Source organism: Spermophilus citellus (assembly GCF_964194105.1).
Source record: "Spermophilus citellus genome assembly, chromosome: 12".
NCBI classification, from domain to species: Eukaryota; Metazoa; Chordata; class Mammalia; order Rodentia; family Sciuridae; genus Spermophilus; species Spermophilus citellus.
The window spans coordinates 104,147,069-104,172,253 of record NC_138198.1 but is presented as its reverse complement, the minus strand read 5'-3'; the positions used below and the strand labels follow the sequence as shown (position 1 = coordinate 104,172,253).

General features: G+C 42.6%; 1 protein-coding gene across 2 annotated transcripts in view; it reads right to left on the bottom strand.

The window, feature by feature from the left end:
• The window catches only part of KATNAL2 (katanin catalytic subunit A1 like 2), a gene marked incomplete at both ends in the record, with an annotated part of 153,944 nt that extends 136,576 nt beyond the window's left edge, over window positions 1-17,368 (bottom strand). For both annotated transcript variants that reach the window (XM_081263653.1, XM_081263654.1), the window contains one exon: window positions 17,318-17,368. In XM_081263653.1, coding sequence (XP_081119779.1) covers window positions 17,318-17,368 — 51 coding nt within the window. The remainder of the gene's footprint in view (window positions 1-17,317) is intronic.
• Window positions 17,369-25,185: the final 7,817 nt, after the last annotated feature.

Here is a 25,185-nt window from a genome sequence, read left to right as displayed (position 1 = left end):
GAACAAGCGGCCAGCCGTTGCCAGGGCCCGGATACCCCGGCAGAGCGACAGCGAACCGAGTCCAGGGCCGAGGCCCAGCCGGCCACCGAGATGGCGTCCGAGGAGGTGCTGCTGCGAGCCGTTCGCAAGCTGCAGGGGCGCCTGGCCACCAGGACCCGCCCTGACAAGCTCCAGAAATACTTGCAGCAGCTCTCCGCCTTGCCCCTCACCCCACACATCCTGCAGGAGACAGGTGTCAGAAAGACGGTCAAGAGCTTGCGCCACCACGAGCTCCTTGGCGGCCTGGCCAGGGACTTGGCGGCCCGGTGGAAGAAGCTGGCTCTTCTGGAGGCCGACCCCGGGCGTGGTCCGCACGACTCCCAACTTGCAAAGGAAATCACGGACACGGGCTCCCGAGAAAACTCGAGGGCCCCCAGCAGTCCATCCCGCCGGACCGGGCATGGACCCGAAAACCACAGAGACCTGGAGGAGTCTCGGAGACCTCACGAGAGGTCTCCCAGCCTCCAGAGGAGAGAAGACGGGAGCAAGAAGCGCCCCCGGCCGGCAGCCTTGCCTGCACCCTGGCGCTCTTGGGATGGCTGCCCGGCTCAGGCCTGCTGGGGGCCTACCGGTCCTCATCCGATGTCCGGGGACCACCCCGCTTCCCCGGAGGACACTGAGCCCTCCGCTCGTGGCCGCGTGCCTGTCGAAGGCCAGGATGGTCATTTTCAGGCCACCACGGGACTCCCGCGAGCAAGTGCCCTGCATGGACCCCGGGGAAAACACGACCTGCCGCCCAAAGCAAGAGAGACCGAGGACGAACTCGAGGATCCCAACGGTAAGACAGAATCCATCTTCTCATTTGGACAGGAAAGGAGATGGAGCTCATGGAGCCCCAAGACAGCGTGGGACCTGGCAGGAGGGAGGGAGGGACGGAGGGAGGGAGGGGGGAGGTAGAGAGGAGCCAAAATGTGGATCCTTCCAGTCAATTCTCTCTCCCAGTGACAGAAGGAGCCCTAGAAGGGAGAGAACCCTGCATCCAAGACAGCAGTCCGGGTGGTTGGGTGGTTGGGTGGTTGGGTGGTTGGGTGGTTGGGTGGTTGGGTGCGGGGAGGGGAGGGGCAGGGGAGGCATCCCTTCCCCGGTGAATCCAGTACCATCCTCTACCCAGAAAGTGAGCCCCCCAAGCCCGGCTCCGCTGCTGAAGAACAGGCAGAGCGCCTGGGGGCTCCGGTCTGCTGATTTTTGCTTTCACTGTGGTTGGTGCTGATACCCTTTCCGTTTTTTGGGTTTTTGTTGTTGTTGTTGTTGTTGTTGTTGTTGTTCGTTTGTTTTTTTAATTTTTGTTTCTGTTTTGTTTCCTCACCCCCCACCCCCCACAGACGGAAAGCCAGAGGAGGAGTGCTTCGAGGCGCCCACTATGTCTTTCGAGGCGTACCTCACGTATGATGAGCAGCCTGGGAAGAAGAAGAGAAAGGTGAAGACTTCGGCCAAGGCACGGAAAGCAAAAGCTGCGAAGAGGTGGAGCCAACACCTGGACTCGGCGGAGAACTTTCCTCCTCTGGTGATTGCAAAGCAGTCGGCGGGGCCGCAGCCTGCCCAAGGCCAAGGCGGTTGGGCCAGGATGGAAGGGGTCTCCCGAGAAGCCGCTGCGGTGCTGCCTGGCACGCCATCCCCCAGCCTGTGGGGCCCACCCAGTGCCCCTCCTGATGATGATGATGCGCTGATGAGCTTCTTTGCACCCAATGCAACAGCGCTCTCTTCACCTCAGAAAGAGGAAGAAGCTGGCTTCACTGGAATCAGAACTAATTCCAGGACACCCGTGTACTCTGGTGGCAAACGTGACCATCTCGCCCAAACGACCTGGCTCCCACGGGGCAGCCAGGGAGTTGCAGACCAGGATTCCCTGTGGGAAGAGAGGGCGCGCCCGCATTCTCTTTTCGGGTCTGCTTTGGAGAATTGCACACCCGAGCAGCTGTACCCCGCGGAGAGATGCCACCAAGGGACCGCCGAAGAGACAGATGGGCTCTGGAGACTGCACTGTGGCCAAGAATTTAAGGGAGAAACGCCTAAGGAGAACGAGTCCTGGAGGGAGATGTACCTGCGGCTTCAGGACGCCCGAGAGCAGCGACTGCGAGCACTCACCTCCCAAATACGATCCAGACATCCTCAAGAGCCCCGAGGCCGACAAACCAAGATGGTCTATTTCAAGTCACCTGGTGAGGTTCCAAGGAGGCACGGCCAGTTTGGGACACTAGCAGCGGCTGCCTCAGGAAGACCCAACTTCCAACCAGCCCAGGACCCCAGGGGAGGCAGTGACACGCCCTCCAGCACCAGCAGCAGCAGCAGCAGCAGCAGCAGCAGCAGCAGCAGCAGAGGCAGCAGCAGAGGCAGCAGCTTTGATGCTACAAGTGAGACTGCAGCAGAGGCCTCTTGGAACCCTGTCAGAGCTCACCGCGGGGCACCAGTGGCCAACACCAGAAAACCCAAGGCTAAGGAAATCCCCCCACTCTTGGCCAAGACCCTTAAGGACTACAGGAGAGTCATCTCCCGAAGATGAACTCAGCCCTCGCCTTGGACATGCAATTTCCAAAGGAGGCTTCAATCTCTGCCAAACGTGGACTCTCTGCCCTGTGCTCTGCGCGTGTCCCTCGCGGGAGAGCTCAATGCGAGTTCACTGCCTTTGTTTCCTTTCTTGTCACCTGAGCCCCTCCTAAGCCATGATGTTGTTTTCATGTATAAATCCCCCGGATTGAATTTTAGACTAATAAAGGCCCGTAAAAGCTCTCAGTTGTCTATTCGGGAAGGACGGCAGGCTTTCTTAGACATGGCCCCAGGAGCCACTAGTTCAAGGACTGGTGAATCTGACTAACTGTAAAAACAAACACACGAACAACAACAACAACAACAAAACAAAACAAATAAAGAGCACGGTTTGGGGAGGGGAGGGTGGTAAGGCACCCTTCTGTTCAACACCCAGTACAAGGTGAAACAGCAGCAACAACCAAAGGCAAAGGAGAGACCGAAATTAAAAGAACAAATGAGGACGAGCCAACGGCGGTGGTGCGCGCCAATGAGGCCAACGGTTCAGGAGGCTCACAAAGGCGCGCAGAGAGTTCAGAGCCAGCCTCAGCCACTTAGCGAGGACAGAGCAACTCAGTGAGACCCTGTCTCAAAATAAAGTCCAAAAAAAAAAAAAAAAAAGACGTGGCAATATACCTCAGGGATTGAAAGCCCCCGAGTACGATGTCCCTTATCTAATAAAGAAACAAAGAAAACCACACCCACAACCCAACTCCCTCAAGAATAACCACTGGCATTGGCATCAGAAACAGAGAAACAGACCAAGAGAACAGATCTGACAACCCAGAAACACCCCCCCAAGCCCATGGAAAAACGTCGGGAACACGGATCTAATAAGGGTCTTGGGATAAACCACAGGACCCTGACAAATAAGAATGCATGCTTTCCTTGTGTGTGTGTGTGTGTGTGTGTGTGTGTGTGTGTGTGTGTCCGCACGCGTGCAGGAGCCCCCCCCCACACACACACACACACACACACAGGGCCACACACCCAAACACACTCTCCCCAACCAGTCTCAAATGGATTGCAAAACATAAGGCAATCAAGAAAGAAGATGTTTCAGAGAGACTGGGAGAGATATCTCTGTGTCTGGAAAGGAGAAGGATGGAGGCTGTGAAAACCACTGAGTTTTCAAGTGTAGGATCCATGTAATGACCCCCCACCTGCCTTGAATTGAGAAATTCTAAGAAAGGTACATTGACGCACACCCAGAATTCCAACTCTTGGGGAGGCTGAGGAAGGAGGACCGCTTTAACCCCGAAACTCGAGAGAAGCCTGGTTTGTAGAGGGAGGCCCCATTTTCCAAGCCACAGCAGCCAGGCCAGGAGGCTCACAACCCTTCTTCCAGCAGCTCACGCCTAGAATCCCATCTGCTCCGGAGGCTGAGGCAAGGGCATCAGGCGGTCAAACTAGCCTCATCAAATGCAATACCTTTAGGAACTCACTGACAACCTCTCTCAACAGAATGCACAATAGGGTTTAGGATTGGGCTTACTGCAGGAACGCCCCCGTATTTGATATTTGGTACCCTCACCTAATATATATGAACTTAATTAAATAAAACAGATGTACAGAATAAAATTAAGAAATTTGTTGGTGAAGGCGATCCCCCACTCGCTGTCTTGACAGGGTCACAGTGAGAAAAAGTGTTGGCAAAGCCGCTCTCCCACTGTCTTGACAGGGTCACAGTGAGGATGAATGCTGGCAAAGCCACACTGGTTGGTGGGTAACCGAAACCATGAGACCCTTTTTTATGTAATTGGGACTTTGCATTTTCATGCTTATGTTTCTCACAGGAGGCATGAGTATGTTAAATGCCAAACAATTAAATTTCAGATGGCTAGAACAGAACAGGTAGTTCATGCCTTGGAAGCTGTTCTGCTACCCACCCCTCAGCATATCAAGGACAAAATAAAAGGCTATTCTTCTATCTTAGTACATTGTGGACAAACCTAATAACAGACAACAATCATCCTCTGAAAAACAAACTCTTTGAGAACTAGTACACCTTGACTGAGAAACAAATTCTTTGAGAACTAGCGTACCTTGACTGAGAAACAAATTCTTTGAGAACTAGTGTACCTTGACTGAGAAACAAAAGAAACTCTCTGAGAAAGCAGCTCAACCAGTTTTATGAGAATAAATTTAGAAATTAATTAAAATAGCTTTATAAGACACAGTTTTAGAATAATGTTAAAAATATTATTTAGATTCTTAAGTTTAGAAATTATTAAGTCTTTAGTTATATAGGTTTCTGATATACTTTAAGGATGATTCATAAACTTTAGGACATTTTAAATATAAGATTTAAAGGGACTTTTTTAGATGGGAATTTTAGATTAAAAATAAAGTGCAGGTGTACTTTAGGTTAATGATTAATTAGGAGACTTAGAGTCTGGTTAAGTAGTTTGACATTAGTTAATAAGAAAATAACATCTTGGGAAAAATAGTAAATCTTGGGAAAATCTGAAGGATGTAAATTGGTGACATGTTTTATTGATGAATCTGTACTTTGATGATTGTATGGCTGGGGGTCATATCCTGGAAGAATGTAGATCGGTGTGCTCTCAATCATGGTTAAGGAAATGTCATGTCTTGGCAAAGTTTTAAGTTATATAATCAATGACGTATTGTGAATCTATAATGATGAGAAAAATTGTAATAAAAGGGGGACCCAGAGAAAAGCTGCTGTAGCTCTCTCTCTGAAGATTGCTCAAAGGGAACGATTCCTGTCTCATCATTTCGCCGACGCCACTCCTCCTTCGGGACTCCCTGGACCCCGCCGGGGCAGGCCCCCGGCAATTTGTGTTGATAAATGATTCCATATCTGGGCACCGTGGCATATTCATGAAACCCTGTGGCTCAGGAGTTTGAGAGTATAGGATCAAGAGTTGGAATCCAGCTTCAGGAATTTCTCAAGGCCTTTAAGCCACTTACTGACATCCTCTCTTTACATAAAATATTTAAAGGGCTGGGGTTTAACTCAGTGGTTTAGCACCCCTGGGTAGTATAGAAAAGGACCACAAGTTTTCTGCCATCCTTCGGGAATTAAGAAGACCCTGTTTTAATAAAGGGGGGTTTTGGGGTCTGGTGATGTATCTCAGTGTTATAGTCCTTGCCTGACTTATGTGACACCCTGGATTTGACCTCCAATACAAAAAAAAAAAAGGTAAGAAAAATGCAAAAATACATAAGTGTTGGGCAAGGTGATTATATAACTATAATTCATGTAACTCTGGAAGCTTCTCCAGCCACTAGGATTATAGGGATGCACCACCCCCACCACCCAGCATCCTAAAGCATTCCTTCTGCCTGACTGCTTGTTACAGGACTGAGTTCTTTACGGGTTTCAGAACTGGGGCTAAGTGCTCAGAGGTGTTCAGCTTATGTTTCCCTGGTAATTGGTCTTCCCTAAGTTCATGCCTATCTAGCCTATTTACGTGCCACAAATTAGCATTAGGAAAAAGTTCAGAATTGTGGAACTCTTTCTTTGCATATTTCTCTCCTCTCTGTGACTCTTTTTTCTCAATTCTAGCCAACCCAGTCTTGCCAAACCTCAATCAGTCTCACAAACTCCTGTGCTCTTCTTAGGCTTTCTTCCCTGTGCCAGTGTCCAGTGACAGCTTCCAAGACCTTCTCTCATGGCCACATTGTCCCCAAAATCTATAGTCTCATTTTTTAGTTTTTTTTTTTTTATAATACAGCAAGATAGCTAGTTTGACACTAGCAATTGCAGCTGAGAGCAAAAGAATATATCAATTTTAAAAAATGTTTACAAGATTTTTCTGGATTATGAGATTTATATTTTTAGTGTTTAAAAGTAAAATCCAATTAATATTATTTTTCTAAAATAAAGCTATTAAGGGTTATTTTGACATCAAACATGAACATATAAATTCACATGTGTTTATTCTCAGTAGTAAAGAAAGAGGGGAATGGAGGAAGAAAAAAAAGAAGGAAGGGAGGGAGGGAGTAAGGAAGGAGTCTCATTAGGAAAGTGTTCCTGGTTGTCTGATCAGTTTCCCTTTCTTTGTCCAAGTATAGGACAAATGTGGCTCAACAGCAGTCACAGCATTTTAAAAGAAGCCTGCAAGCCAGTTGTGGTGACACACATCGGAGGCGGGATGATGGCCAAGTTCAAAGCCAGTCTCAGCAAATTAGCAAGACCCTAAGCAACTCAGTGAGATCCTGTCTCTAAATAAAATATAAAAAAGGGGCTGGGGATGTGGCTCAAGCGGTAGCACGCTCACCTGGCATGCGTGCGGTCCGGGTTCGATCCTCAGCACCACATACCAACAAAGATGTTGTGTCCGCCGAGAACTAAAAAATAAATATTAAAAATTCTCGGGGCTGGGATTGTGGCTCAGTGGTAGAGCGCTCGCCTAGCACGCCCGGGACCCGGGTTTGATCCTCAGCACCACATAAAAATAAAGCATTGTGTTGTGTCCATCTACACCTAAAAAAATAAATATTAAAAAAAAAAAATTCTCTCTCTCGGGGCTGGGGATGTGGCTCAAGCGGTAGCGCCCTCGCCTCGCATGCGTGCGGCCCGGGTTCGATCCTCAGCACCACATACCAACAAAGATGTTGTGTCTGCCGAGAACTAAAAAAATAAATATTAAAAATTCTCTCTCTCTCCTCTCTCACTCTCTCTTTTAAAAAAAATCTCTCTCTCTCTCTCTCTCTCTCTCCTCTCTCACTCTCTCTTTAAAAAAATATATATATATATAAAAAAAAGTGCTGGGGGAAGCTATCCCACTCCTCAGTTTATACCCAAAGCTCTTAAAATCAGCTTACTAATGCAGTCACATCAATGTTTATAGCAGCTCAGTTCACAATAGCTAAACTAGGGAACCACTATATATATATATATATATATATATATATATATATATATATCTCCTTCAACAGATGAATGGATAAAGAAAAACTGATACATATAGACAATAGAATATCACTCAACCTTAAGAAAAATGAGATTATGGCATTTGCAGGTAAATGGACCAAATTAGGGGATATTATGCTAAGTGAAATAAGCCAATCCCCTAGAAACAAAAGCGGAATGTTTTCTCTGATAAGTGGATGCTGATCTATAGTGGGGGGTGGGTAGGGGAGAATAAAGCAACTTTGGATTGTGCAGAGGGGATTAAGGGGAGGGGTGGGACATTGGGATGGAAAGGACAGTAGAATAAGACAGACATTATTATCCTGTATGCATGTATGATTACACAACTGGTGTGACTCCGCATCATGTACACCCAGAGGAATGAGAAATTATGCTCCATTGTGTACAATGTGTCAAAATGCATTCAACTGTCATGTATAACTAAATAGAAAAAAAAAATTTAATGGAAAAAAAAAGGCTGGTAATGTTGCTTATGGTAAGTGCCCCTAGGTTCAATCCTTCCTTGATACCAAAATAAAAAACCCACAGGGCTGCAGCAATGCTCAGTAGAGAAGTGGTTAATCTTCCTGTGAAAGAGCAGAGTGAGCACTTAAAACATGAGTTACTTAAAATTCAGCTTAGCTTTATGGTGAGTTAGAGTTTGTTCAATTAGTATTTAGAACTCCACATTGTTTATAGCTATTGGTATTTCAATAGATGCTTAAATGTTTGAACATTTAAAGTTTAATAAGCCAGAGTTCTTTGAAGAAAATCACTAACATAATGACATTCTCAATTATTCTGTTTTTTTTTTTTTTTTTTAGGGCAGAGCAATTAATAAAACTCAGGCATTTAATAACACTCATTTTAAAACATTTGGCCACTTCATTAATTAGCAAATAATTATAGTAAATTTTTTTATATAAAAGGCTCAACCTGGGCCAAGTTGCAACTTTTGAAGAGTATACAAAATGACAGGTGAGAATAAAAGTGATTTTGTTTCATGATTATTTTGTGTGCACACGTGAGTGTATAAATCAATTACAGCTTTCCAAATCCACTCCTTGCATTGATGCCAATTATTGTTTGTTTGTCTTTAATTGTGTGGTCAAATTAAAAATACTGTGAAGCAATGCTCCTGACAGGTTGTTTGGGCTTAGAGCCTTTGAGAGGATTCTTGCCTTCAGGCTGAAAAAAACAAAGTGGCAGATATATGCAGATCCTATATAGTCTTATCTTAATTAAACACTAAATTTTAAATACAGGAAGATAAAACCCTTTGTTCCAAATATTTGCTACCCAAATATAAAAACAGTTTCCCAGGACTTTGTAATACAAACCTGCATTAGTAAGAGTTCTGAGAGAGAAAGGAACCAGTAAGATACATTTCTTTGTATATAAACACAGTCATCCCTTGATATTTAGGGGTTGGGCCCAGAGTCCCCCACAAATATAAAAATCTGTGGATTTCAGGGCTAGGGTTGTGGCTCAGTGGTAGATCGAATGCCTAGCACATGTGAGGCACTAAGTTTGATTCTCAGCACCATAGGTAAATAATAAATAAATAAAATAAAAGTACCGTGTCCATCTACAACTAAAAAATAATAATCTGTGGATTTCAAATCATAAAATGGCATAGTATTTGCACATGACTTCTATGCATACTCAAGTATACTTAAAATCATCTCTAGGTTACATATACCTAACATAATATGCATGTTATATATACTGTTGATACTGTATTGTTTGAGAAATAAAGGGAGAAAAGTCTGTACGTGTTCAATTTCTTTTTTCAAATATTTTTGACCCATGGTTAAATATAGATGAATCCGGGCTGGAGATGTGGCTCAAGCGGTAGCGCGCTCGCCTGGCATGCGTGCGGCCCGGGTTCGATCCTCAGCACCACATACCAGCAAAGATGTTGTGTCCGCCGAAAAAACTAAAAAATAAATAAAATTCTCTCTCTCTCTCTCTCTCTCTCTCTAAAAAAAATATATAGATGAATCCATGGATGTGGATCCTACAGATCCAGGGTCAAGATGACACCCAAAATTAATGATCACAACCCCCACTTGGAAACTATTAGATCAGAATCTTCTTTTTTTTTTTTTTTTTTTTTTAAAGAGAGAGTGAGAGAGGAGAGAGAGAGAAAGAATTTTTAATATTTATTTTTTAGTTCTCGGCGGACACAACATCTTTGTTGGTATGTGGTGCTGAGGATCGAACCCGGGCCGCACGCATGCCAGGCGAGCGCGCTACCGCTTGAGCCACATCCCCAGCCCTAGATCAGAATCTTCATTTTTAAAACATCCCATGTCTTTAATGCCCATTAAAAACTGAGAAGCCCTGCAAAAGCAAGATCAATTTACTTTTAGAAAAGAAACTTGCCAGGATCCTTGCCCTAAGGAATGTATATAGTTCACTGTGGAAAGAACCTATAGGTAAATATTCAATGGTGGTTTCCTAGAATAGGATAATATATCCTAGGATAGGATGATGGGGTGATATCTCCTCGATACATCAAGTAGGGGCACTTCATCAAACTAGTGAGGAGGCTGGCCAAGAAAAACAAACACAGAGCCTAAAGAACGAGAACTTAAGGGTCAGAAAAAGAGAGAAGATCATCAAGGGGCCCAGGAAGAAAACAAGAAATCTAGAAAACTGATGTACCATGAATATCAAGAAAAGAGGGATTTCCTAACAACAATTATAGGGTCTGTTTCCATGCATGGGTTGCTCCAAACACCAGCACTGTGTTTTAAAGAAAGGGCACAAATAGTGGCTATCATATGAAGTAATGAATAAATGTATATCAAGCTAGTGTTAATCAAGTGAAAACTAGGATGTGAATTCAAAAGCATCTAACTGGGTCTGGGGATATAGCTCAGTTGGTAGAGTGCTTGCCTCACATGCACCATGCCTCTGGTCCAATTCCCAGCACCACCAAAAAAAAAAAAAAAAAAAAAAAAAAAGCACCATTCATTCTCAGGCTCAACTGTCCATCCCTTCCCAAATTCAAACAAATAACCATATTTAAAATGAAATCTGAATATATAAACACACAACTGACAAATGTGTAACTTGAAACCAACCAAAAACAATAATAAAATCATCTTTTAGTTATAAACCGTATAATAGTCAATTTTAAAAATATTCACTTTCCTGGAACCATCCCATAAAAGACCAATTAGTATGATTCTTAGTACTCAGTAGGCAACAAACATACAAATAAAACATTTCTAAAGATCATTTGTCTCGGGCTGGGGCTGTTTAGTTCAATGGCAGAGTGCTTGCCTAGCATGTGTGAAGCACTGGGTTCGATCCTTAGCACCACATAAAAGTAAACATAAAATGAAGGCATTCTGTCCATCTACAACTACAAAAAAAAAAAAAAAATCTGGACTAGGGTTGTGTCTCAGTGGTAGAATGCTCACCTAGCATGCATGAGGCACTGGTTTGGATCCTCAGCACCACATAAAAATAAAATAAAGATATTGTGTCCACCTAAAACTATAAAAAAAATTAAAAGATCATTTGCCTCTGCTCCCTCACAAAACCACATTAAAATTGTGGTAAAAGAATAAAAATCTACATGGTGCACACATGCAGTCCCAAAAATTCAGGAAGCTGAGGCAGAAGGATGGCAAGTTTGAGGCCAACTTGGACAACTTAGTGAAACCTGTCTCAAAATAAAAGATAAAAAGGATTGGATAGTTCAGTGGTAGAGTGCCCTTGGGTTCAATCTGCAATACTGGGGGGGAGGGGGGGATAAAATAAAAATAAAAATTGCATGGTGTGGTGCTGTACTCCTGTAATCCCAGTGAGACCAAGGAAGGAGGAAGATGGCAAATTCAAATTCAGCCCCAGCAATTTAGCAAGACCCTGTCTCAAAATTTAAAAAAAGAAAAAAAAAGTGCTAAGGAGTGATATTGGCCAAATTATAATGTTATATTGTGTACTATGTGCATGTATGAATATGTGACAGTAAATCCCATCCGTATGTACAACTATAACACATTAATAAAAATGTGAGAATAAATTAATCACAACTGGGATTGTAGCTCAGTGGTAAAGTACCCCTGGGCTCATTCCGAGTACAAAACAAACAAAATCTATAATCCATCAAAGACAAAGAATCCAAAAGAGAAAGAGGAAACAGACACATATGTCAATAAAATTGAAGAACATGAACAAGTGCCAACTGACTTAGGAAAGCAAACAAAGTTGAAAGCAAAGAAAAACAAATTAAACACCAACATCTACAAAGGAAGAAACCAACAAGAAGCAAATAGATCTATACGGGACCCTAGGAAATATCAGGAACCAGGAGGACCATGTAGCTGTGGAGTTACCAGCCACTGGTATGGGCAGAAGTAAGGACTTAAGGAGCAGACAGACCACACTGTAACAGTTTCCCTCCCCTACTCTGGCATAAGATTGGAAGTTTACTCTTGGAAAAACTGAGGGAGACCTACCAATACTGGCATTTCGAAATCCTCCAGTGACAAGGTCCATGACGACCTGAGCATCCTGTAGAGAAATCCACCTTTACCAGACAAGCTCCTAAAACACACAGATTCTACTTAGCTTTGAGGTATCTCATTCTTAAAAATAAATGGGTAGCCAAGGATCACAAACTTTTAAGGAAAGCTTCCTACATGAAAGACAGAACCACAGTGGGGAATGCAGAAAGGAGATTGAATGGAAACACAAAATACGAGGAGCCAAAGGCGACCAAAAAAAGAAAAACAGAAGCCAGGCACTGTGGCGCATGCCTGTAATTCCAACAGCTGAGACAGGAGGATCACAAGTTCAAAGCCAGCCTCAGCAAAATTGAGTCCTAAGCAACTCAGTGAGACTCTGTCTCTAAATAAAATACAAAACAGGTCTGGGGATGTGGCTCAGTGGTTGAGTGTTCCTGAGTTCAATCCTCCTCGGTACTGAAAATAAATAAATAATTTAAGCCCAATTTTAAATTTAAACATTCAATGGATAGGAATTCCAGAAAGAAAGAAAAAAAAAAAAAAAAACATTGGTTTGGGAAAAAAAGGGATAAAATTATCTAAAGAAGTAATACAATAATTTTTTTTCCATAACTAAGAGCATGAATCTCCTTGATTTAAATGACCTTTAACTTCATACCAACACTGAGAATGAAAAAATAATCCTCAATAGCTTTAGAAAAATTCCTAACTCAGGGATGTAAAAGAGAAGATTCTAAAAGCTTTTACTGAAAAAAAAAAAAAGAAAGAATAACATCAGACTTCTCAGAATCACTACAAATTAAAAGACAATGCAGCAAGTTCTTCCCAACTGAGATGAAATTAATTCCACAGTGGCACACATCTATAATTCTAACAATTTGGGAGGCTGAGACAGGAGGATCCCAAGTTGAAAGCCACCCTCAGCAATTTAGCCAGGCCCTAAGCAACTTAGCAAGGCCATGTCTCAAACACACACATACACACACACACACACACACACACACACACACACACAAAGGGCTGGGGATGTGGCTCGGGAGTTAAAACCTCTGAATTTATTCCCTAGTACAAAAATTTAAAAAATAAATAAATAAATGAGAGAAGACTATTATACAGTTTTGTACATACACTTTACTTCCCAGGTATCTTTTCTCAGACAGTTACCAATTGATCACTAAAAGAGGGATATAAGAGCCAGACATGGTGGTGCACCCCTGTAATCCCAGCAGCTTGGGAGGCTGAAACAGGAGGGTCCGGAGTTCAAAGCCAGCCTCAGCAACTTGGCAAGGCCCTAAGCAATTCCGCAAGACCCTGTCTCTAAATAAAATATTTAAAAAGGTCTGGGGATTTTGCTCAGTGGTGAAGCACCCCTGGGTTGAATCCCTGGTACCTAAATAAATAAATAAAATAAAAGAAGGATATAAGGAAAGAAGGAGGAAGATGGGAACTGAGGAAATGGAAGGCAGAGACCACAGGAAAGAATGAAAGGAATTTTCCAGGGAGAAAATTGTAGAGCAAGTCCATGGAACAACCACTGCATACAGCAGAAGATGTGGGAGATCCAGAAAGTCTGTTACAAGGCGGGGAGGGGGGAAATGAAACTTGAAAATCATCTGATGAGCTTCACCATCTTGAAGGAAATTTTATAGTTCCGTCAGAAAGTTTGGGAAAGAAGTGGTATCAAATATATAGACAACTAAGCTAAAATATAAGGCATTTGTTGAGGTATGATTGAGTCCTGTCCTGAGTTCAATAAAAAATAAACCATAGTACCTATATAGCTCAGCTGTAAATTATATTCACATAGTCAGATTAATGAAAGTACTGAAAATTGACTTAACAAAAATTGTGATAGAATTTCTGTCTTGGGAGAATGGAGGGAAGAGAATATATTCATGGTGGGAGGAGGAGTATGGGGATGATCAAAGAGACCTAAGTGCTCTTCCTTCATATAAGTGAGTAGACTGAGAATGAGAAAGCAAGTTTCAGAAATATAAGCATGTTTTATTTTACTTTATTTATTTATTATAAGCATTTTTTAAAAAGAAGCTGCTGAAAGAGGCCAAGTGGTTGCTTCCGGGGAATGGTAATTGGGGGGCAGGGTGAGGGAAGCAGGGGAGTTATTTCTTAAAACAGTTTTAACAAATTATTAAAATGTTATACTATATGCTGACATTAGTTAAAAATAAAACTAAATTTGAAAAATAAATGCATCACTCAACCATTTGAGACAAGAAATATCAATCAAACAAAAATGAAATAGTCCAGAAATCCTATCACAGGAGCTGATGTAGGTGATCAAAATTCCCTGTATACGGTTCTATTTCTATCCAATTCACAGGCTCACCTTCTCCACCTCCCTCTTCTTCCCCTCTCCAGTTCCTTGCACTTGACCCCAAGAGATCCCACCATCAAAAGCATACCTAAATACTGCTCTCAGCACCTCTAGGGACTACAACAAAAATCAGGCTTGGGTCTCTGCTTTCCAGTTATAGGAAATCTGTTTGAGAGTCTTACATATAAGCAACACAGAATAATGTAAGTTAATCACGACTAAATACTCAATTATGTGGTACAGACTATATGGAGTTCAGAGACACGCCATCTCAGAGAGAATGTGACTGCAGCTGTCAGAGACAAAGTAGAAAGTGGTGAGGGAGAGCCTGGAGACACATGGTGGGATGTCATTGCAGAGCTTTGTAGGTCCTGTTAGGGTTTGCAGTTTTAAAAGATCCTATCTAGCCAGGTGCCTTGGTGCACATCTGTAACCCCAGCGGCTTCGCAGGCTGAGGAAGGAAAATGGGGAGTTCAAAGCCAGCCTCAGCAACAGCAAGGCACTAAGCAATTCAGTGAGACCCTGTCTCTAAATAAAATCCAAAATAGGGCTGGGCATGTGGTTCAGTGGTCGAGTGCCCCTGGGTTCAATCCCCATATAAAAAAAAAAAAAAAAAAAATCCTATCTCTCCAGGCATAGTAGCCTACTCCTGTAATCCCAGTAATTTAGAAATCTGAGGAAGAAGTATTGCAGCTAGTTTGAGGCCAGCCTCAGCAACTTAGCGAGGCCCTAAATGACTGTTTGACCCTATCTCAAAACAAAATATATAAAGGGCTGGGGATGTGACTCAGTGGTTAAGCACCCCTAGGTTCAACCCCTAGTATCCTCCCTCCCAAAAAAAATCCTATCTAGAGAGTAACATAATTTTAAGAAGATTACTTTGATCATTGGCTGAATAATAAACGGGAGAGAGGCAAAACCCAATAGAGATTAGCTAAGAAGTTATGAAGTGGTTCAGATGAGAGATTATGGTGGCTCAGATCAGGATGGCAGCTGTGAAACATGGATTATTAAAGACACATTATAGGAGAAGAATCAATTAGGTTTGTTGATGTCTTCCTTATGTAAAGGATGGTGGGGAAGGACTAGGAGGAAAGAGCTTCAAATGACTCAGAATTCTGATTTGAGCAATTTGATGCATCATGGACTCCCATTCCCAGGCTGGGGAAGTCTGGAACAAGTATAGGTTTTAGAGAAGAAGATTAAAAAATAAGTATTGAACAAGTGAAGATGCAGATACTTGACCTATTCACAGATATCTGACATCTATGTCAAATATCAGGTGATTCATTGTCCTCCCCATCTTACATCTTCAGGATATCCTCCTGGGACCCATCAAAGAAATCCAGTCTAGAGTTAGTTTGGAGGAGTTTTTGACATATGAAGAGTACTGAAGTCAAGAAAAATATGAGACCATGGGGCTGGGGATGTGGCTCAAGCGGTAGCGTGCTCGCCTCGCATGCGTGAGGCCCGGGTTCGATCCTCAGCACCACATACCAACAAAGATGTTGTGTCCGCCGAGAACTAAAAAAAAATAAATATTAAAAATTCTCTCTCTCTCACTCTCTCTCCTCTCTCACTCTCTCTTAAAAAAAAAAAAAATATGAGACCATTTGGAGCTATGGTTTTCAAACTCAGAGTGCATGTTTACAATGCAAATGTCAAGACCCCATCCCAGAGTTTCTGATTAAATCTTGGTGAGGCCAGAAATCGGCTTTATTAAAAGGCAACCCAAAAGATTCTGATGCAGGTAATTTAGGCTCAGATTCAAAGCGGCTTTAAGTACAATTCATAGGTGAGAAAGTAGAAAGAGCAAGTGTGGCCAACTCTTTCGAGAACTTGAAGAAAACTAGAGAAAGGTTGGTAGGTAGTAGGGGATGCCAAAAGAGGGTTTTGGGGTTTTTTAATGGTCTTTTAAAATTAATATTAGTTTTGTAAAAGATTGAAGATTCTAGAGTTCATAACCTTGCCTACACATTATAATCACCTATTCAGTTTTTGAAAATATGAATGCACAGAGCCCATCCGAAACTAACAAATCTGAATTTCCAGGAATGGATCCCAGATATCAGTATTTTAACTTTTAATTGTTTAATTGTTTTCATTGCCTTCCCTACCCCCACCCCCACCCCAAAAGCATTAATTTTTTCTCCCCAGTGTGGATATATATAGCATGTTCTCAATTTATGTTCATTGTTGGAAAGGTTTCCAGGTAATGGCAGAGGATACAGACCACAGGAAGCCAGGGAAGATATTGTAAAGTTCATGTCATGGGCTGCGGTTGTGGCTCAGTGATAGAGAGCTTACCTAGCATGTATGAAGTACTGGGTTTGATCCCCAGCATCACATTAAAAAAAAAAAAAAAAAAAGCTAAATAAACCAAATAAAGTTCATGTCATCTTCATAGGAAAGGATTATAATCTAGTTTCCTTGCTTTCAAATGGAGAAACTGAAGCCCCAGAGGGGAATTGAATGCCGAAGGACCCTAGCTGACAGTGGCCAGTTATGACCAGGATTTTAATTCTAATTCCAGGTCAGCCTTTCCCTGCCTTTCAACAATCTCATTTGAACATTCCCCAAACCCACATCAACATCCAGCCTCATAATACCTTCCCTTCAGAACTCCCTTTAAAGTCACAGGCGGACCCTGCCGTCCCTGTCATCACACCGGCCGCTCCCCTAAGCCCAGATGCACAGAGCCCATTTAAGTACAATTCAAAGGTGAGAAAGTAGAAACAGCAAGGGTGACCAACTCTTTTGAGAACTTGGAGAAAACTATACATATATCCCAAACTAACTCCAGACTGGATTTCTTTGATGGGTCCCAGGGGCATGTCCTCACCCCACCCTCCTCACCCCAGATCATCTCCTCAAGCCCAGCCCTGGACTTCCACCTTGGGGCCTGGGGCCTCTCACTGTGCTGGCACTGCTAGCTTAGTGGACTTTGTCGCTATAGCAACCGGAGACACGCCAACCGGCCTGTGCAACTAGGGCTGAAAATTTCCCGGTACACTTTTGTTTTGTTTTGTTCCCCGCATATGCTTTTCTTACCGCTTCCCGCGCCTGATGCGTGAGTTTCAGAGTCTGGTAAGAAAGCTCCATCAGACATGCGTTAAGTCCGAGAGAAGGGAGAAAAGGAGCCAGCTACTAGACTGACCAGTACAGCTCAAAAATGCTGCTTCGGGAAACCTGACGCTTAGAACTAGCCGGCCCCTTTCGGATTGGGTAGGGCCTAGACAGCTCAGCCTATCACTGGCCACAGAAGGATTCTGCAGCTCAGCAGTCAATGTTAAACCAAGTTTTTTCCTAAAGCCTTTGCAGGGACCAAGAGAGGATGATTGCTAGAGCATAGGTCGGGGTTTGCAATTACTTTGTTTCTTAGTTCCGTCTCTAAAATGCAAGTTACCCAAAATTTTATTTTGGTAGTTATGCAGGCCTTTGTGACCCAGTGACTAAATGTTGACATCCCGCCATCACCATTTAGGGTAAAGGTTTGAAGTTACCTCCTTATCTTTGAAATTGTCTATACATGGCCCAGACTGCAAGAATCTGCTATCAGAGACTGTCAGAGACTTTCAGGAATGCAAACTCTACGTCTGAACTTTCCTTCCTCCTCCAACTTTCTTTGCATCAATCAGAGCAGCTTTTATCGGGAATGGGTAAAAATGGACTCTAAGACTCTCTGCCTGCTTGCTTGCTTGATTTTACCTCCATGTACTAACCATTCAATATCTTCAATGGCTTTCCCCCTTCTTTCGCTGTGAATCCTTTTCTAAACCATCTCCTCATCATTATCTTCAGGCTTTTCCATCCATTTTCTCCCCGGGAGATACAAAATATGCAAGTCTCCTCAATCTAAAAAAAAAAAAAAAAAAAAAAAGATTCTCATAATTATTGAACTGGATCCCCTCTCTCCCATTCACTTCTCAATACATTCTACTCCTACTATTCTAGCGTGAGGGGGTACCAGGGATTGAACTTAGGGGCACTCGACCACTGAGCCACATCCCCAAACCTACTTTGTATTTTATTTAAAGACAGGGTCTCACTGAATTGCTTAGCATCTCCCTTTTGCTGAGGCTGGCTTTGAACTCCTGATCCTCCTGCCTCAGCCTCCCTAGCCAATGGATACTTTTTGAAAGAGTTCTTCCCAATAGTCCAAAACTTCCTAATTAGGAAATTGAACTATAGATGGTTTACAATTCTTTTTAAAATTTATTTATGAAAAGTTGGACTTATTTTAATTATAATTATTAGTGCATACTAATTGTACGACTTTATAGGACTTCACTGTGCATTTTACAATCTTTGCCTTATTCCAAGTTGACTCATTTTGAAATCAATGACTACTTTCTTATAATAATAGCTATAATTTATTAAACATCTATGCTGTCTGTGGTGGTGCAAGCCTGTAATTCCAGCAACTCAGGAGGCTGAGGCAGGAGAATCTTAGGTTCAAGGCCAGCCTCAGCAACTTAATGAACCCTAAGCAACCTAAGGAGACCTTGTCTCAAAATAAAAAATAAAAAGGGATGAAGGGCAGAGCAGTTTGGTCCTTGGTTGGAGTAGCACCATTCTTTTGCTCAGCGGCTGGAGGTCTTCATTGCGTGCAGCTTGGTGAGGAGGTCTGAGCAGTGGCTTAAGACTTCAGCATTGATTAAAATACAATTCTCCCCCCGAAAAAGACTATGGCCCAAACCAAGCAGACCACCCCACACCAGCTGCCAGGAAAAGTGCTCCTCCTACCGGCAGGATGCAGAAACCTCATCACTATAAGACCGGACCATGGCATTTTCGGAGATTCCAGGATACCGGAATCCACCAAGCTTCTCACCCCAAAGATGGTGAGAGAGATCACCCAGTATTTTAAAACTGACTTGAGGTTTCAGAGTGCAGCCTTTTGCACCCTTCAGTGAAGAGGACCTGTGGGTTTCTTTGAAGATACTAATAATCTGAGTGCTGTCCTCGCTTAGAGTCACCATCATGCCCAAAAACACCCCCGTTGGCTCACCAGATAGAAGGAGAGAGAGCTTATGGAGTTTTGCAGTAAATTCTGTAAAGTACTTTGCTTTAATTTGTACTTTATTGTAAGAAATTGTTTATAAAATGTTGTATTTTGTGCTTCACTCATTCCCTCCTTCACTCAGGTGAATGCCAAAAGTGACGCTCACAGACCTCAGTGATGTGAGCACTTGCTCAGGAGTGATTTGTTGGAAATATGGAGATGAGATGGGCGATACTTCTTGCTTCTCGTGATGCATGTTTCTGTATACTAATAAGTTGTTCGGTAGCTATTAAGGTACTAGAATTGACAAATGTGTACAGAGTCCTTTTTGCTATAAAACTGGTTATGACTTGATCCAAGTGTTTAACAATTGGGGCTGTTAAGTCTGACCATACATCACTGTGATGGAGTGTAGATGTTTTCAAGGGTGAAGATACAAGTTTTAACCCCAGTACAATTTACAGGAAGAAGAAGAAGAAAAAGAAGAAGGAGGAGGAGGAGGAGGAGGAGGAGGAGGAGGAGGAGGAGGAGGAGGAGAAGCAGAAGAAGAGGAGGAGGAGGAGGAGGGAAAGAAAGAAAGAAAGAAAGAAAGGAAGGAAGGAAGGAAGGAAGGAAGGAAGGAAGGAAGGAAGGAAGGAGAAAGAAAGAAAGAAAGAAAGAAAGAAAGAAAGAAAGAAAGAAAGAAAGAAAGAAAGAAAGAAAGAAAGAAAAGCAAACCTGGAAACTATAGAGTAACTAGTGCTACTTTATATATTATAGTGTCAAAATTTTTAAATTAAATGTTTTACTTTAAAAAAGGGAAGATGGGCATGTGACTCAGTGGTTAAATGAACCTGGGTTCAATCCCTGGTGTGTGTGTGTGTGTGTATGTTTTATGCATATGGTATTATATGTATAAGGAGATATATATATATCTCCAGACAATGTGCTATGTGGTTTATAGGCATACCTCACTTTGTGGTACTTCACAATTTATTGCACTTGACATTGTGTTTTTACAAATTGAAGTTTTGTGGCAAGCCTGGTATAGGCCAATCTATTGAAACCATTTTGCCAACAAATTCTTGCTTTATGTCTCTGTATCACATTTTGGCGATACTCAAAATATTTCCAACTTTCTCATTATTATTTTACCTGTTATCATGATCTGTGATCAGTGATCTTTGATGTTTATGTAATTGTTTTGAGGGGCACCACGACCTGCCCATATAAGGCAGTGGATTTAATCAATAGGTGTTGCATGTTCTGACTGCCTCACTGGTTGGCCCCTCTTCCTGGGCCTACTTATTCCCCAAGACACAAAAATATTGAAATTAAGCCAATTAATAACCTACAGTGGTCTCTAAATGAAGTAGTTTAGGGACATCAAGATGGTGGAGGCAGGATACAAGAAAAATACCAGCTGGAGTGCAAAACAGGGAGATGAGTCATGCTCTGTTTAGGTGAGCCCATTCCCATGAAAACTCCCAGCCACTGAGGGCTTGTCCAATGGCAACTCCTGCCACAGGTTCCAACCAGGCAAAATCAAGTAACCAATGGAAACTGTGTTTTAATTAGGCAAAAATAAAATAACCAGCAGGGTGCGGTGGCGCTCGCCTGTGATCCCAGCAAGTTTGAGGCCAGTCTCAGCAACTTAGGAAGGCCTTGTCTCAAAATAAAAAATTAAAAGGTTTGGGGATGTGACTCAGTGGTTAAGCACCCCTTGGTTCAATACCCAGTACCAAAAATAAGTAAATAATCACTGGGAACGAGCACGGCAAGGTATATAATCAGGTCCATCGGGAGAGGATCAAGACATATAAAAGAAGAGAGTTGTTAGGAGGCCAGAGCCTAGAGCTCCATGCCCTCACCCCCACCCGCCCACACACTGCCTGTTACTTTCACTTTCAGTAAATCTGGCTTTGCTTGTTACTTCTAGTGTCTTGCTCAGTTGTTTACTCTGGAAGCCAAGCACCTGGACCCCAGCTGGACACCTCACCCATGTGGTAAGTGTTCAGGTAAAAGAAAGAGTCATTGTTCACTAGTTTAAATCAAAAAAACGAGAAATGATTAAGATTAGTGAGGAAGGCATGTCAGAAGCTAGGACAGGCCAAAGCCAGACCTCTTGAACCAAGCAGCGAAATTATGAATTGAAAGGAAAAGTTCTTGAAAGTAGGTTAGAAGTGCTACTCCAGCGAGCCCATAGAGAAAGCAAAAGAGCCTTATGGCTGATACCGAGAACATTTTAGTGATCTGATTAGAAGATCAAAGGAACCACAACATTTCTTTAAGCTAAATGCTAATCCAGAGCAAGGCCTTAAGTCCCTGAATTCAGTTCCATGAAGGCCGAGAGAGTGGTAAGGGAGCTGCAGAAGAAAAAAAGCTAGCGGAGGTTGGTTCCTTAGGAAAAGAGCTGGCTGGTGTTAGCAAAGGAGCTGGCGCCAAAATTAAAAAGCACAGGGCAAAGCAACCTGTCCTGGGGTAGAACTGCAGCAAGTTGTGGAGAAGCCCTCACTGAGGTGCCTGATGAGGGAGGCTGCGCTAACAGGTTTTTCCATGTAAATGAAACAATCTGCTACTGGGAAAAATGCCAGCAAGGACTTTCCTACCTGGAAGGGAGAAGATGTTGCCTGGTTCAAAGCTTCAAAAAACAGGCTGACTCTCTTGTTAGAGGCCAGTTCTAGGAGCTTAAGAATTACACTAACTCCCCTATACCTGTGCTCCATGAATCAACAACACAGCTTGGATGACAAGGCATCAGTTGACAACATGGTTTACTAACTATGTTAGGCCTCCCTCTCCCAGGCGCTGACAGCCACCATTCTACCTTCCGTCTCTGTGAATTTAACTGCTCCAAGTGTCTCATAGAAGTGGAATCATGCGGTATTTTTCTTAATTTATTTATTTTAATTAGGTATCTATTACAGAATCATACAGTATTTATCCTTTTGTGACAGGATTATTTCACTTAGCTTCATTACTTCACTCAAGCATCACCCATGTGATAGGATATGTCCAAATGTCCTTCCTGTTTGTGAGGGGGTGATATTTCATTGTATGCATAGATTACACTTTGTTTATCCATCCATCAATGGGTACAGATTTTGGATTTTTAAAATTTTCATTTTGGGTGGTACTGGGGATGGAACCCAGGGCCTCATGCTTGCTAGGCAAGTGCTCCAACACTGAGCTACAGCCCCAACCCTCTGGATGTATTTTGAAGGAAGAGTCAAGAGGATTGCTCCACAAACACCAAGGGACAGCTATACAAATTGCTATGCTTCAAAATTGTGTAGATGCTGTTAGGTGGAACAAACTACTAACTTCATTCTGTAAAATAAATATATAAATATTTTAAGTCCATTGTTGACAACTACTGCTCAGAAAAAAAAGATTCTTTCCAAAACAATTACTGGTCACTTATAGTGCACCTGGCCACCAGAGAGATCAGATGGAGATGTAAAATTGAATTAACATTTTCATGCCTGCTAACACAACATCCATTCTGCAGTCCATGGATCAAGGAGTAATTTCAACTTTCAAGCCTTATTTAAGAAATACACTTCATAGGAATTCCTCTGATGGATCTGGTCACAGTAAGTTGGAAACCTCCTAGGAAGGACTTGCCATTCTAGCTGTCACTAAGAACATTCCTGTTTCATGGGAGGAGGTCAAAATATAAACTTGAACGAGAATATGGAAAAAGTTGATTTCAACCTTCATAGATGACTTCAAAGAGTTTGGGGCTTCACTGCACAAAGAAATTACAGATTTGATGTAAATAGTGAGAAGTTGTGAGTGAATTGCCGCAATCTCATGATAAAAAATTAATAGATGAAGAGTTGCTTCTTATGAGTAAGGAAAGTGGTAAAGTGGTTTGTTTTGCTTTTGCTTTTGCTTTTGCTTTTTTTTTTTTTTTTTTTTTTTTGGTATCCGGTGCTTAACCACTGAGTACATACCCAACCCTTTTTTATATTTTTAGTTTGAAACATTACCAGGTTTCTGAGGTTGGCCTTGAACTTGTGATCCTCCTGTCCCTGCCTCCTGGGTCACAGGGATGACAAGGATGTGCCATCACACATGGCAGAAAGTGGTTTCTTGAAATGGAATCCAGTGAAGATGCTGTAAAGGTTGTTGAAATGACAGCAAAGGACTTGGAGTATTACATAAACTCGGTTGATAAGCACCAACAGTTTGAAAGGACTGACTCCAATTTTTCAAGCAGTTGTACTGCGGGGAAAATGCTATCAAATAGCATCGTGTGCTACCGAGAAATCTTTCATGAAAGGAAAAGTCAATCAATGAGGTCAACTTCAATGTTGTCTTATTTTAAGAAATTGCCACAGCCACCCCAGCCTTCAGCAACCACCACCTGATCATGAGCCAGTAAAAACATTGGGGCAAGACCACCACCAACAAAAAAGACTACAGCTTGCTGAAAACTCAGATCATTAGCATTTTATAGCAATAAAGTATTTCTAACTAAGGCATGTGCCTATTTTAGACATAATGCTAGTTCACACTTAACAGACTACAGTCTAAACATAAGTTTTACATGGTTTAGATGTGATGTCCCCCAGAAGCTCACATTTGAGACAACGCAAGAAGGTTTGCAGGAGAAAAGATTGGGTGATAGCCTTAACCTAATTAATGAATTCATACCCTGACAGGGATTAACTGAGTGGTAACAGAAGTGGTAGGGTGTGGCTGGAGGAGGTGGGAGTTGGGCTGTGGCTTGGGGGTATGTATTTGTATCTGGCCAATGAAGATCTCTCTCCTTCTGGCTCATCACAAGAGCCAGTTCCCTCTGCCAAACTCTTCCTCCAAGTAGTCCTGCCTCACCTTGAGCCTTGAGGAATGGAACCTGCAGCCTATGGATTAAGACCTCTGAAACTGAAATAAACTTTTCCTCCACTAAAATTGTTCTAATTAGATCCTTTAGTCGCTGACTAAAACTTTGGGAAAACCCAAAAACTGTGTGTGACTCACTCTATTGCAGTATTCACTTTGTTGTAGTGGTCTAAAACCAAACTTGCAAATTACTGAGGTATGCTTATACATCTAGAAAGTGCTGAAAAAACTATCATCAATTTAGAATTCCGTATCCAGTGAAAATATTCTTCAAAGATTAGGAGATTAGGAGGATAAGTGTGGTGGTGAACACCCATAATTCCTCTCCCAGGAGGTTAAAGCAGGAGGATCCTAGTTCAAGGCTCGATTGAGCAATTTAGCAAGATCCTGTCTCAAAATAAAAAACAAGGCCGGGCATGATGGTACATGCTTGTAAACCCCAGCCCCTCTGGAGGCTGAGGCAGGAGGCTGGAGAGTTTAAAAGCCAGTCTCAGTAACTTAGTGAAGGTCCTAAGCAACTCAGTGAGACCCTGACTCTAAAAACAATATATAAAAGGGCTGGGGATGTGGCTCAGCAGTAAAAGCATCCCTGGGTTCAATCCCAGATACCAAAATAAATTAATTAATTAAATAAAAGTACTGGGTATGTAGCTCAGAGAGAGCATCCCTTGGGTTCAATCACGAGTACTAAATAAATACATAGGATTTTCCAAGAGCAAATGCCAGACACTGGGAAAATGAGGAAATCAGATAACAGATAAGGGGGCAGAGATGGTGTGTGGGAGGAGGTGCTGTCCTGACCCCCAAGTTGCTTTCAGAGTTAGTTTTCTAGGGTTGAGATCTTGCCTCGGTTCTTTTTTTTTTTTTTTTAAATAGGAGTTCTTTTTTTTTTTTTTTAAAGAGAGAGTGAGAGAGGAGAGAGAGAATTTTTAATATTTATTTTTTAGTTCTCGGCGGACACAACATCTTTGTTGGTATGTGGTGCTGAGGATCGAACCCGGGCCGCACGCATGCCAGGCGAGCACGCTACCGCTTGAGCCACATCCCCAGCCCTTGCCTTGGTTCTTTTTGCCACATCTTCCTG